General features: G+C 38.0%; 2 protein-coding genes across 3 annotated transcripts; one reads left to right on the forward strand and one right to left on the reverse strand.

The window, feature by feature from the left end:
* Nucleotides 1-240: 240 nt before the first annotated feature.
* Nucleotides 241-4,934, forward strand: LOC147318499 (urokinase plasminogen activator surface receptor-like). The gene is given in 5 exon segments (XM_086310455.1): nt 241-2,116; nt 2,374-2,490; nt 2,568-2,714; nt 3,061-3,171; nt 3,256-4,934. Coding segments are annotated over 5 exon segments (642 nt in total). The 5' UTR covers nt 241-2,052; the 3' UTR covers nt 3,459-4,934.
* A 2,029-nt stretch (nt 4,935-6,963) lies between these two features.
* Nucleotides 6,964-12,406, reverse strand: LOC147318500 (uncharacterized). 2 transcript variants are annotated; one of them, XM_086309854.1, is made up of 4 exons: nt 12,228-12,406; nt 9,242-9,634; nt 8,579-8,695; nt 6,964-8,070 (listed from the first exon to the last, which is right to left on the reverse strand). In XM_086309854.1, the coding sequence occupies exons 1-4, from the start codon at nt 12,303-12,305 to the stop codon at nt 6,991-6,993; spliced, it is 1,668 nt and encodes a 555-aa protein (XP_086165980.1). In that variant the 5' UTR covers nt 12,306-12,406; the 3' UTR covers nt 6,964-6,990. The 2 variants fall into 2 exon arrangements, with proteins under 2 accessions (XP_086165980.1, XP_086165979.1); XM_086309853.1 differs by lacking the exon at nt 12,228-12,406 and adding an exon at nt 10,010-10,231.
* Nucleotides 12,407-15,065: the final 2,659 nt, after the last annotated feature.

Below are 15,065 nucleotides of genomic sequence, written 5' to 3' on the forward strand. Positions count from 1 at the left end.
TCAAGTGACCTCTCATGTGTTGTGTGAAAAATAAATGAATATTTGTATGTTGTTTATGGTCAGGAACAGGAACAGGTACCACTGTTCTCTCTGCTCCCCGGCTATAGAGGACACCCGACCTTCTCCACCATGGTTTCAAAACTCTGCAGCCAAATACTGGCCATGCCCCGCTGTCAGCTGTCACACACTATTCTCACTGAGAAAAACTGGTAAACATCATATCAGTACTATTTATACGCAAACGATTGATTGATTGATTGATTGGTAATTTATTTCAACATGTGAACAATATACAAGTACATTTAGAAAAGAAATGAGAGAAAAAAAAATATACTATACAAATTACATACAAAAAAACATTCTGATTAATTTACATGTTGAAAGGGAGTGGGAAGAAGTATACACTTATTTAATCCCACCCCTGTCCCATAAATTATCAGTGAATATTTAGTCAGCTTCCTTACTGATATAATTTACAACATTATGAATGAAATGTGGTCTACTTGGGGAATAAAGCAAGACAACCAAGACAACCAAGTATAAATGAGGAAATACATCCTGCACTCAGGTTGAGAATCAGTTTTACGTTTTAAACTGTTTTGCTCAACAAAGCCATCATAAATATAATTATTTTTGAACTCCCATAGAAACAGTTTCTATTCCCTGTGGAAGAAATGCCAAATTTCTATTAGAGATGAGGGGGGTCTCTCTCTGTTCCCCTTTACTTTCAGTGACTACAACCTGCTGGGTTTTTTTACAACAGAAAATGAGCGCTGGTTGTTTGCTGTGAAATAGTTTTCTGAGGCATGGTGAAACCTGCTGCATGTACCTGCAAGCACAAAACTTTCAGAGTGGTGTAAAATATTTCTTGCTGTGGGATATCAGGGTTTTTTTTTCTCAACATGCTTAAAACAGTATCAACTGAAAATTAAATACTACAGTGAAAAGAAACATATATTTCCAATCCATATAGGCATGGGAAGTAAAAGTGTTAATAAGTAAGGTTGTTGCAGAAATACATACTATTTGGATTTTTTTTTCTTTTTATTATGTCACCATAATTTTGTGAAATCTTGAGACATTGTTGGGATTTCGTTTAAGTTTATCCCTCTGTTTCCTGTCTTAACTTTCTTTGTTTTCACAGGTTTCACTATGCAGCTCGTATCTGGGATGGTGTGAAAAAGTCCTCGGCCCTCTCTGAATACAGTCGTCTGCTCTGCTGACACGTGTTTAACTGCTCTTATGTACAGTTTTATTTCACTGATCAGATCACACAAAGACGAAAGAAGTGCAGCTGAATGGGATGTTTGAAAAAAACATCAAAGGGGCATAAAATAAATATAATTATTCAGACTTTGAGTCCTGCTTGTTCTATAGTGTCCTGGGACTCTCCTCAGGAATTCTGATAGTTACAGATAAAGTTACAGCCTGTGCAGAGGTGGTGAGCGGGAAAAGAAAGTGTCTTCTCTCAGCACATGTCTAATAAAAATGCGAGAATAGTTTTTAAATTCAAGTCATTCTTGACTGTGTTTCAGTTTTGATGCACTGATAGTTGAAAATACAGATTTCTGTCTTTTTTATTACCTTTTTTGAAAAGATAAGGGGAAACGTGCAAGTTAATAATATACCACTGAAAACTGGTGTGTCTGGTTTTGATTGATATATGCTGTAAGATAGAATGCATGTGGCAATAACGGTTACATACCTTTTGTGTGGTTGTCGGTGACTTTCATTTCTCATGAATCACAGTCAGTTTTGTTTTTCATTCAGTTCATTCAAGAAACAAACATTTTACGTCTGTTCTCAAAGAAAATGATTTGCAGCCTAAAAATATTTCAGCAGATAGAGAATTAAGCAATTTAAAAACTTTACCATTCACTTAACTTGAATTATGTGGAAAAAGAATTCAAATTCTTATTCAAAGGACTGTTTTTTGATAGTCAGGTTCCTTCACTGTCAAAGGCAGAATTAAGGAGTGGTCAGAGATAGGAGACCACTCCCCTCGATGAGAATTGCTTATAACCTGAACACAAACTAAAGTAGAATTCACTTATGTCTGACCGCTCCACAATGCAGAACCTTGTGCTGATCCTTGGGATCGTGCTGCTCCCTAGAGGCAAGTTTTTCTTCAGTTATCTGTTCTTTTGAAGAAAGTTCTGTAATATTCAATGAAACATTTTCTTTTTTAATGCTTCTACAACATGTTTTAGTACAACCCAGTAAACGTTTGTCTACGTTCTACAAATTATTATACTAATTACTGTACTGTTTGCCCTTTATTTTTTAAACGGTTCATTTTAGTGAATGTTTTAGAATATGTCCATGCATTGGAAGCAAGAAAAATTTCATTTATCTTTATCTTTGTTTTATCAGCCTGTGCCTTGAAATGTTACGAATGCATACCGGACCTCTCTGGAAGCTGCGCTCAGACAACAAAAGAATGTCCTTCCAACACTCAGTGTGGATCAGTAAGAGTGACTTCATATGCAGGTTTGATTTTGTATAGTTCTTATTTTATTCTTCTTTTAAACTGGTTCAGTTTTCAATGGTTCGTCTTTTTGTTGCAGGTGGTTCAAAACTGGTTGATATTAAAGCGAAAAGTTGTGCTGCGGCTGAGGAGTGTGTTCAGGCCTCAATCAACTTTGGAGTTTCTCAAACTCTACTGACCAGCAAGTGTTGCACCTCTGATCTTTGCAACTCTCAAGATGCCCCTGGTAATTTCTATCACGCTTCTTGGTATTTTGAAATGTAATTTCCTGTCCTTGAAAGTAAAAAAAAAAAGAAAAATTTATTTATTTTTATTAAATATGTTGAGAAAGTTTTGAAGTGGGTCAAAACCTTTCTTTCAATCGTCGTATTCGCTTGAACAGATGAGGTCAAAATTATCAATCTGTAAAAATTTCCTGATTAAAAAATCTCAAACAATAAACATATTAATAACATAAATGGTTTTTCTTTTGTTTTCTGTTGTTTTTTTTGTTTGTTTTTTTGCTGATGTTTTTGGCACACAGTTAAAATAAGGAGGGGAACAAATATTACAAATATTTCTGTATTCAACAGAGGGCAGCATCTCCTCTCCAAATGGGTAAAAGTGCTTCCAATGTGATGGAAACGATTGCACAAAAACTCTAAATTGCAATGGAGATGAGGACCACTGCATCTCAACAAGAGGTAACAGGCCGACAGCATTCAATGTCTGCATGTTTGTTCTTTTCTGCTCAGTGATTCAGTGATTCCCTCTTTTCATTTCCTCAGTGACTTCAGGAGGGCAAAAGGTGACTGTAAAGGGCTGCGCCTCCAAGGTGGTTTGCTCAAGCACACAATCTGCACAGATTGCAGGAATCATAGGAACAGAAATCAGCTGCTGCCAGGGTGACCTCTGCAACAGTGCCATCAGTACAACTGCTGGCCTTCTGCTCTTTGTGACACCGCTGATCTCTCTGGTCTTGTTCTCTTAGCTGATGGAAACAACAACATCACAGCCAAGCTTTTCTTATGACTGTCACAATGTTGCCTCTCATTTCACCAGAGCTTAAAAAATAACTACATTTTTGTAACTAAACATAATTTTTGGTTTGTGGAGAAAATAAATGAATACATTTCTTAAAGTCCTGTACATTTCTCTATTTTCTTTAAGTCAATATTATCGGCTATCAAATTAATAAGACATATACAAAAAATATGGTTGAAATAATCAACACTTGGCTGACTTTTATCATAGATATTAGCCAGTGATTTATTTTTCTAGAACGTAGATCATTCTGTCCCAATATTTAACTGCATTTGTTACTCACTGCTTTAACAGATGAGCTGGATGACACTGCACAGGTTTGGAATACACACTCCATCAGGCCATCAACAAACATCAATATCCCCAGTGGTCGACCTAATGTAATGTATACATTACCTGAGCTCTACGGGACAAGAGACTTCCTTTGCCCCACTGAAGAAGAACATGTTGAAATGTGTAAAACTGAGTGTGTTTTTCAACTGACCAAACCATGTGACCCCGATGTATATGAACTGTGCAATATCATCATGACTGAGTCCCATCTGACTCCACCAACAGACCCATATCAGGCTGTGAACTTGTACATGCATTTAAGAGAGAACATCATGGCATTAGTGTAAATTGCATACACTGCAGCAGAGAACATTTCTCAAAATTGACCTGTGCTATATGTGAGAAAGCTAACTTCTGGATGTTAAACAGACTGTAAACTGTAAGCTTTCTAGTACACAGTCATTTATGAGAATATCTTATATAGAAATATTTATTGTTGTGTTCCAGGAGGGTCAGTGAACTAAAGTATAAAGGGAAGTCTCTGCCTGTTAATGATATTCTGAGTGTTCTTTAGCACAAAAACATTGTAATGTTCTGTCAAATGTTATCAAGTTCCATGTCTATGTGTATTACTTCGAATTACTTTAACTGTGTATTTGGCTTGATACATGGATCAAAACATAAGACACATCTTAATTTAATGTGTTTGGAGTTTTAATGTACAGTGTTTACTCAGATAATGGTGGTTTATGTTGAGTATTTTGTAATAATTGAGTTGAGTTTTTATTTACACCATCTCTATTTGTTAATGATGGGAATGTTTAGTTGTTGATGTTGGCTAGAATACTGTTTAAAATCGAAGAGATATGCTATTATGCCTTGTTGCTTTATATATATCATAACGCCAACTGTCACATTGGCAGGCTACATGAAATGGTACTAAGGGGCATCATAATCTGAGAGGGGACACCTTGGCATTTTTCTGAACTCAAGTTTCTCTGACTAAAAATATAATTATTTTATGTCATTTTTGCTTCTTTTTTTTAACTATTTATTCTGATTCCAGAAGAGCTTTAGTTTTTTTTAATGTTGGTTAAACAAAACTGAAAAAATAAAGAACTAAATTGAGACCTTTTGAACTCTTAGAATTTCTAATAGATATAAACATTCTTTTTTGGTCACTGAATTTATCTGAAGCTTATTTTATCAGCTGAATAACAAATTCTTTGCACCCACCTGTTCTGTTACATTCGAATGCTATTTTTGCAAAACTCACCACTTCTGAAAGGATGATATGTGTTGTTGAACTACCGGACAAATAAACTGAAATCTAATCAATTTCTAATTTTTTTTTGGACTATGTAGTACAGACAACTAAAAAATTGCAAATGACAAAAGCATATCGACAACATCTGTGTATTGACTGCCTGTGTTCCCAGGCACTTTAATTTCAGAGAAGGGTAGTCAGAAGTGCATAATCTGTCAAAAATGTAGCAATATTTTATAATTAACAATATATACTATTTAATCTAATTAGAAATCCTGGCCTACAATCTTGTTTATCCAAGAAACTGTTAAATCTGATTATCATTGCTTGTTAATTTGTAATTATATAAGACGGTATAAAGAATTGTGAATCATCTGTATGTCACATTATGGCAAAGTCCTTTCAAAAAAAATAACTTGTGAATGGCAATATGATTTTTAACAAAACAACTAGTAAACATTTTGGAAGCTAATCAAGGGAAAATAGGACTTATTGTTACAAGATGTTTATAGGCCACATCAGCTTTAAGAATTTGTAAACAGGATCTTATCATTAACTTTCAATAACTTCTTTCGCAACCATAGTGACATTCTTTACTAATATTAATGGACTTTTCACCCTAAAATCAAATTTACACATTTTTCTGTTCGCTAGCTGTAGTATTCCTTAATCCACATTGTTTTAGTGTGAGTTGCCCAATTTTAGAGATATTGACTGTACAAGCCTACCCTTCTCTTGTTTCACATGGTACTTAATGCTTAGTAGCAATGTCTTTATGTAGACCTTATGTAGCTTCATGTTGTTTTTCAACAAGGAAGAGATCTCTACAGCTAATATCTCCCAAAACTAGGCAACTCACAACAAAACATTCTAGATGGATAAACAGCAAGCCAATGTGTGTCACTGTGGGGTATGCAGGTGTGTTGACAGAACGTACCCAAAAGCAGACAAGGAGAGAGAGAGGATAATGAACTTAAAACAAAAGAGAGCCTTTATTCTGGCTGATGGCAGGAGTAAAAGAAAACAATGACAATGTGTACAGCAAATTTTGATGTGATATGTCTCTCTAACGCTAAACACAAACCTTGTTTTCAACAGAAGTTAAAGATGCGGTCATTTTCAAAGAATTTTAAACAATAAAGAGTCCTTGTGAAATCTGACCTAACATACAACTAAACCATCAGAAAATTAAATTTGTGACTGCTTGTTATACGGCTGAATATATCAAATGCTTCAATGACAAAATGAAACAAGACAGAATTTATGAACTCAAGGATAATCATACAAATAACAATTACAGCTGTAACCATTAGTACACTCATCAAGTTCAAATGATGTCCATTTCAAAGTAATTGCTGGAAAGGACATTGTCGAACTCTGCTGCTGCTGCAGGATCGCTCTCCCCCCGCTTCAGGACACCTACACCAGGAGATGCCGGACTAGAGCAGCGCAGATACTGAAGGACCCGTCCCATCCTGGCAACAAACTGTTCCAACTTCTGCAATCTGGTAGAAGGTTCCGCATCTTCTGGGCAAGGACAGAGAGACTCAAGAGGAGCTTCTATCCCCAAGCCATCCGTGCCCTAAACACACACACCCGCCCGCTCACATCATCTATAATTGACTGAGACAGGACTCTTCCAGACACTAAACCAATGCACAATGTACATTTCAATTCCTTTAATTTTAAATATGTCTATATTGTCTATCCTGTAAAATAGTCAGATTGTCTATTCATATTAATGTACAGAATTCACCTGCTTGCTGCTACTACTGCACATTCACCCAATGTATATACTACATATATATATATATATATATATATACATACATATATATATATATAATGTTCTTCCTCTACACACACCCCCCCCCCCCCCCCCCCCCCCCAATTTTTTTGCACATGTCGAGGAGCGTGTCAGGCTACATTTCACTGTGTGTTATACTTGTATAACTATGCATGTGACAAATAAAGAACCTTGAACCTTGAACTCTGTGCGAAATTCAGGATAAGAACTGTAAGTGCATGGCACTTCAAGGGTAGCTCCACAGGTGTGAGCAACAGGCCTTCTGTTGAGCCCAGTTTCAGCATTAAAGCACACCAAAATTTTGTCAACACATATCACAGAAGATCCTGTGCAGAAGTGCAGGATTTTTTCAGCTTTGGTTTCATCAGCGTTTTTAACATAACGCTGAAGATGGTTAAATGTTATTTGTTCTCCGTGAGGCAGCATCAATTTTGTTGTTTGAAATAGCTGCACTAGTCTTTTGCCTGTGGCCTTCTTTGTCTCATACAGAGACAACACACTTTCCTTGTCTGCCAGTTTTAGCTGCAGATGTGCCATGGGTGTGGAGAAGCAATCCATTATATACTTTGGCTCTTGGAGAATGGCCTTATGAGCCATTGTTTCAATGGCAGGCTGCATGTTGTTCTTAGGTGGTAGGAAGTGGGAACCCATCCTTGTAAAGAGGTCAAGCAGGTCCTCTTCATCATTTTCATCCATTGTGCCTTGGAGCGCCTTCTCAACAGCTGATCTCTCAACAGGAGGGAGATAGTTGAGAAACAATGCAATCAGAATGTCTACATCAACTGAGTCCATTCCGTGGATGCAAGCTAAAATGAAAGCCCTTGACAGCCTCACTGGAAAGACACCATGGTCTAGTAAGCCTTTCACCCATATCTGCCCAACAGCTTGCCATTCAGCCTCACTAAAGTCTGGCCTCAGCCTTGGAACTCGTTCATTTTCACCTTCATACTGTTCCAAAAATTGCTCCCAAAATGCAGTGTAAACCTCCCTTGACACCCCAGCATCATCAACAGCATTTTCATTTACAAAGTTCATCTTTAAAGTCTCATTCAGAATGCGACTGTCCATAAATACAGCCAAAAGATCATCAACAACTTTTATCCTGTGAATTGATACATGTAGGGGGCTCTGTGGGTCTCCTGAATTTGATGGGGAAAGTTGGTTGCTTGAATCTAAAGGCAAACCTTGTGCGATGAAATTCAGTCCATGGTCCTGAGTAAAAGACAAAACATGCACATTCCATAAGAAATGCAAATGAATTGTACAGATTACACAATATCAATGTTCTGAAAAAGTTTGAAATTTATTTGTCTAATTTTAGTGGGCTGTACATTCCCAAACCATGGTTGCACTGACAATTTATATATAACATTAACATTGTGGCCTGATGGATGTCCTTGTATGCCTCACAGAAAATTATACAAGTGTTCTTTACATGTATGAGAAGACTCACTTCTGTGCAAAATAGGTAGAGAACACAATAGTGACACCAAAACAATGTCTCACTGCTGTGTTATGTAAATAATTTGATTTCAAGACTAAATTTCCTGTTTAATCTTATCTTAATGTAAAACACTGGAATTGTCTCTCAACTGACAATATCCTTTTAATTCAAATGGACCCACAAACTGCCATATCCTCAGAAAATAGTATGAAATTTTGGCATCTCTACAGTATGTAAAGGTAGGTGTTTATGGTTGCCTGAATTGATCCATCTTACCTGTGCAATCTGGGGTGCTTCCTCCTGTATTGACTGCATATGGGGTGTGGGCAAGCCATTAGCTGAAGACAATGGTAGCAGGAAACCATCCATAGGTAATCCATTTGTGTCAGCATTCTGAGAAGGATGTATTGCATTAATTGACAACAGACACCTTAACCCTTCAAGATTAGAAGACTCTTCTTCAATCTTCTACCTTGGCTTATTCTAAATCATGAATGTTCTTAAAAAGTCTGCAAATATGTCAATAGGTCTTAAGAAATAGAACAAAAATACACCTCTTTATTTTCAGCCTACATGTCTCACTTACAAGAGTAAAAAGACATATTACAGTGGAATTCCACAGGTTTTTATCAGATCTTGATGTACTTCTTACTACTTAAAATGTTGTATTATTGCTGCAAAAAAAAATCAAGTTTTAAACAAACAAGAGATGAATTCTGATTAATAGAAATCGAGCAATTGTTTCACAGTACTGTAAGTTATTTCTTTTAAAAGAATATTACAGAAAATAACACACATACTTAAATTTTGTCCAAGCAGGAATGCATGATCAGCTTTTTTTAAAATCAGAACTATGCAAGTTACTGAATTTGATTATTAATAAATTTCCATATTTTGTCACACTTAAACCATATCAACCACAACTGTCCATGGTCTTACCCGTCTGAGATCCTCACTGTTGACATAATTCAGGGTTATCACGACTGTGTCATCACCATCTGCTCTGACAAGATCCTCTTCAGGATTCCATACAACCGTATCCGCTTCGTCTATGTGTGGAAAACAAAATTCCAAATCTTCTGGAAGTTTGTCCCGGGACTCTAGTTTGAAGGATTTGTTAGGAACTATACTGGTCAGATCAATAATTTCAGAGCAGTGGTCAGGGAAATCATGATCACTTGAGTCAGTCTGCTGCCGCTGTCCCACGACAGTGTTTTTAATGTCTGTTGGGGTTGAATGCATATGATGGGATTTTCCTGGACTTTGTGTTGTCACTGCCTCACAGAGTGATTTCAGTTTTTTTGGATTGTGTTCCATCTGGAAATTGTGAATCTGTGAACCAGAAAACAAACACAAGACACAAACGAAAATAATTCAATTATTTTTTCAGCAGCCAGTCATTTTGTACATGTCAGTGAATACAAAGCTGTAAGTCTTTCACAGATGTATTAAATGTACCTTACCACACAAGTCAACAACAAATTCCTGGAATAATTTCATCCTACAGAAGTGCAAATATTCGTAGATGTACATAAAGCACTTGAATAAGACAACTCTTTATTGCAGTTGCACAGTCATACCTAGTACAATAGTACAACAAAATTAGAAAATGTCGCATGTTACCACCGAGCACTACTAAACACGACAAAATACAGTAACTTTAAAGTGATCATTATTTGTAATAATAACTTTCTTATTTTAACAAACCTGTTTGCCAGTGTCACTGTCAGATGAATCCCCATGTTCAAGTAGATCTGGGACAAAATCATCTGTCTCACTGTCAAATCCAAGTAATGTCACCGGTGAATCTTCTTCAGTTATGCTGACAGAAAAATCCTCTTCAGATGAGGACTGAACTGTTAACAGTGTTTCATCTTTCTTGCATGTCTTGTTCCTCCACCATTTCTGGTTCTCACTTGACGGTATTCATTACTGCTTAAATGAAGCCATCCAATTTCAATTTTTCTGCAGGTCTTCTCTCCTGCAGTATTTTATTTCTCTGTCTTGCCATCCCTTCACTTTGCTTGTGGAACACACCTGATGAACCACACAGCATTCCTTTGGTTTTTGATCTTACTTTCCGTGTCGCAATTTTATCTCTTAGGTTCTGCAGAAGAGTCTCTTTATCTGTGCTGTACTTAGTTTGTTGACAGAAGGACTGGACAGCTACTCTGTCACCATATGTCCTTATGTATTTTGCCATTTGTCCATCAGTCATGACGAACAGCACTGCCTTATCCACCTGCAGACATAAAACATTAGAGAAATGCTATTAATATACTTTTACTCTAGGAAGCCACACTGGCACACATGGAATACTAACTGTATTAGAATAGAGTTCTTAATCACTGTTCATGATCATTATCAAAAGTTACTCTGTCAACTTCTGTCTTATTACTTTACTGTTGCTGTGTTAGTATTAGTATAGTAATAGTAGTAGATATTTATATACTACGTTACTAAAAAATATTTTGCTATAAGGTATAAGTAAGGTAAGTTCCACCAAGTATTTGGTGCCATGGTGTCCATGTTACCATGGTAATGGCACAGCCAGATAACAACATCCAAATTCATGGGCTGCAACCTCTTTTTTTTTTAACTTTATTTATCACATTGTCCAAATTCATGGGCTGCATCCTCCTGAGGACGCTTTTGTAGACCGATTATGTCACAGCGATGCGATCCAAATTCATAGACTCCTTTTTTTTTAAATTTGCACAGAAATGTACAACAATTATGGCAATCTCTACAAAGATTCTATTTTAAATTCGTAAACTCCTCCGAATGCAGCGGACAAATGCGTCCTCCTTTTCACCGATTTTTTTTTTTTTTTAATTATTGAACTTTATTAAGAAACAGTATACAGAACATGTATACAACCAGAACAAAATTAACATATGCCAGGGGGTGTAATACAAAGAATTACAAACATTCACTTTTCACCGAATTTGAAGGATGGGTCGGGTGTGTGCTTCGTGGCCCACCATATCCCAGAATTCAAAGTGCGGCCCAGCCAAACTCCAGTTTCCGGTAATGGCAGCCATTAATAAGTTTTAAAATGACCGTTATTAATCTTTCTGGGTCACAAAATAAACTTTTAACATATTTCAGGGGAGAACGTGGGTGTATAAACTTGAAATATCTGCTCGGTTTATCAAGATATCGCATATTTACAAAAGTGCTTCGACGTTTTCCTTGATGTCTGTTACCCACCAGCTCGTTAGGTAGCCAAGAGCTCAAGGGTCACTAAAGCCGCCGAGAACGGCACAACTCCCGGCATATTATTTTCAGATCACCACGGACTTTTGCTACTCAGGCTAAACGTAATATATAAAACACTTAGACAACCTAAAAATGTTAATGTTTGGCTTTTTTCAGTGTTTCATTTGTTCGTGAGTAAAACGGTTTGGCTGAGATTAAAGTTATTAGATTAAATTCGATAAAATAAAACTTTATTAATCCCCCAGGTGGGTTCCACCTTGGTTTTACACCGCTTAATCAACGTCAAACAGAAAACTGATTAAACAGAAGTGTGAGATGGTCGAGAATTTACTCCAGTGTCGTCTTATATTTTAGATAGAAAGGAGCAGACGGACGAGCTTATTACACTCCACCGAGACAGCGGTGACGCTAATCAGAAGGCTAGACCGTCCAATTTCCCCAGCCATTTACTTCCGGCCTACCCGACCTTCTGAGGACCCAGCCCACGTAGACCACGAAGCCCGAGTCCTCGGGAGGATGCAGCCCATGAATTTGGACACGATTTGAAATTTCAAAACATATGTGCACTTAACGAGTTATGTTTAATGAACCTGAACATATTTACAAGAATTAACATTAAAGGCCTGCATATATGACCTCGGTTTTTCAACAAGTTACTCGCCTTTTGAACCGCGGTGTTTAATGCTTTGTTGTTTATACGTACTTTGTCTTGTTGCATGTGCATGATGTCGTCGTGTGGGACCTCTCTTGACTGCAAGAAATGTTCTAAATCCTCCTCCATGTGCGCACCGTATGGAGCCCCGTACCGTAGCACCGCACCCTTCAACTGAAACGCTATCAAAAAGGAGCAGGATCTTTTGCGTGATCCTGAGTTTGTTTTGCGAGATCTCGCAAAAGTTTTGCGAGATCCCGAGTTTGTTTTGTACGGAGCCCCGCAGGGGACATGGGAGAAAAAAAATTAGGGAGAAAAAAAAAATTAGGGAGAAAAAAAAAATTAAGACGGACTTTTGCGAGATCTCGCAAAAGTATTGCGAGATCTCGCAAAAGTATTGCGAGAGCTCGCAAAAGTATCGCAAAAGTTTTAGCCGCATTCTTCGGAGGCCGCCAGCTCGAAGCCGACCGGGAGGTCGAGGCACGATGTGCCGGGAAAGCGGTGTTCCTCCGGGCTGTAGTAGGTCTCGACCTCCCGTTAGCTTCGAGCTAGTGGGTGTCAGATCTCCAAAAACGTTGGAGCACTTTTGCAAGTATGTGATGTCTTGTAAACCGAGCAGGTATCTGACGTTTACACAACTACATTCACGCCTCAAAATATCTTAAAAGTGTATTTTGTGACCCAGAAAGAGTACTATTACAACTAAGTAGCTGCCGCCATTGTTGGAGTTTTGCGAGATCTCGCAAAACAAACTCGGGATCTTGCAATACTTTTGCGAGCTCTCGCAATACTTTTGCGAGATCTCGCAAAAGTCCGTCTTAATTTTTTTTTTTCTCCCTAATTTTTTTTCTCCCATGTCCCCTGCAGGGCGCCGTAGTTTTGCGAGATCTCGCAAAAGTCCGTCTTAATTTTTTTTTCTCCCATGTCCCCTGCGGGGCTCCGTAGTTTTTGTCTGCTTCCATTTGCCTTTGCACTAGGATGATGTCGGTGTAAATGTGCAGTCATATTCATTGGATTCCCACTAGTGCTGTCAGCGTTAATCTCCTTAAAATGACATTAACGCCATAATGCGGCAAATCTGTTAACGAGTTACTGCGGATCGGTAGATTAGTTCAGCCATATTTTCTTTATGTCTTATTAATTTGATAACCCATAATATTGACTATCGCGTACACACAGTGTTGGGGAGTAACGGAATACATGTACCGCCGTTACGTATTTAAAATACAAAATATGAGTAACTGTATTCCGTTACAGTTACCGTTTAAAAAGGTGGTATTTAGAATACAGTTACTTTGTTGAAATAAATGGATTACACTGCGGTACTTTCCTGTTTCATATTGTCGCGGGTCAGGACTGTTTGGGTTTTGTTTGACAGCTGCGTTCTGTTGTTCCAGGCGGCAGCGTTACGGTTGCCATGGTTACAGGGCGACGCTCTCTCTCTCTCTCTGTGACTGTGTGTTTCCTGGGTGAGAGAGCGCCTTTTCGTTGTTGTTGTTGTTGTTGTGCTAAGCTAATAGGCAGAATGCTACAAGCATAGCTCTAAAGAATGTAGCATCATGGGCAGTGTAGTCCGTGCTGCAGGGAGAATGGACTGCCATACACGTTATGGGTCTGTGAGCGAGGAGGGAGAAAAAGGGGAGTGGAAAGGTACGAGTTGTCATCGAGGAAAAACGGGAGCTGGAAGCATGTAAATATAATAACAACCACTTCAGCCAAGAAGAGTGCCTGACGAGCCCAGTTGTAAGTAAACTATTAAGACTCGACTGTACACCGTGTTCGTGTTTTCCTCCGAAAACAATTGGAGCAGTCTTTCAACGCCTCTCTCTGTCTCTCGCAAGAAAAGTTGACCCACACAACAAAGTAAAGCTATTTTTCGGCTACGAGCCGACAGAGACCCCGCCGTATTAGTCAGAGGTCCCTTTACTACAGTTCGGAGACGCGGACCTTCAGTAATAGTAATAAATCACACAGCATTAGTACATTCACGTTGTTGTAAAAAGCATGATAATATATTAAGTAATCCAAAGTATTCAGAATACGTTACTGTCATTGAGTAACGTAACGGAATACGTTACAGAATACATTTTGGGGCATGTATTCTGTATTCTGTAATGGAATACATTTTAAAAGTAACCTTCCCAACACTGCGTACACATACATTTTAAGAATGTATTCATATGTGTGTTTATGCCAGAACATCAAACAAATCTTATATGAGTTTGTATTAGATTATTATATAATTATTATATAATCTAATATAATAAATTAGATTATAATATAATATATTATAATATAAATACTCTAAATAGATTATATTAGAGTAAATACAATCTGCAAAAAAAAAAATGCAAATCACCCAAACCTAGCTGGACCAATAATGCCCATGATCAGTGTATTTACACTTTTGACTCTACATCATCATCTGGTTGTGTGTTAGTCACACAAACTTGAAAGGCAGTTAGTAGGTGACAGTTCAAGAATAATGAGTACACTTTGCACTGTAAGCACTCCTTCACTAACTCTGTGCTATTCTGTTTACACATAATTCAGGAACAGGCATCAGGAACAGGCTACGGGCTCGCGCACACCGCGCACCCATGCCCAGTATCCTGCTAGCCAATGTTCAATCCATCGAGAACAAGCTTGATGACCTCAGATCCAGAATCAAGTTCCAGAGAGACATTCGGGACTGCAACCTCCTCTGCTTCACCGAGACTTGGCTGAACCCAGCGATACCAGACCACGCCGTGCAGCCGACGGGGTTCTTTTCAGTTTACCGCATGGACAGGACAATGGAGTCGGGGAAGAAAAGAGGTGGTGGAGTGTGTTTGATGGTGAACAACAGATGGTGCGACAGCACAAACATCTCCCCACTCACACGCTCTT

The sequence above is a fragment of the Aulonocara sp. 'chitande type north' Nkhata Bay genome, linkage group LG11 (genome assembly GCF_057382095.1).
Source record: "Aulonocara sp. 'chitande type north' Nkhata Bay isolate Kocher_YH1m ecotype deep benthic linkage group LG11, A_spYH_male_GT1.1, whole genome shotgun sequence".
Classification (NCBI taxonomy): domain Eukaryota; kingdom Metazoa; phylum Chordata; class Actinopteri; order Cichliformes; family Cichlidae; genus Aulonocara; species Aulonocara sp. 'chitande type north' Nkhata Bay.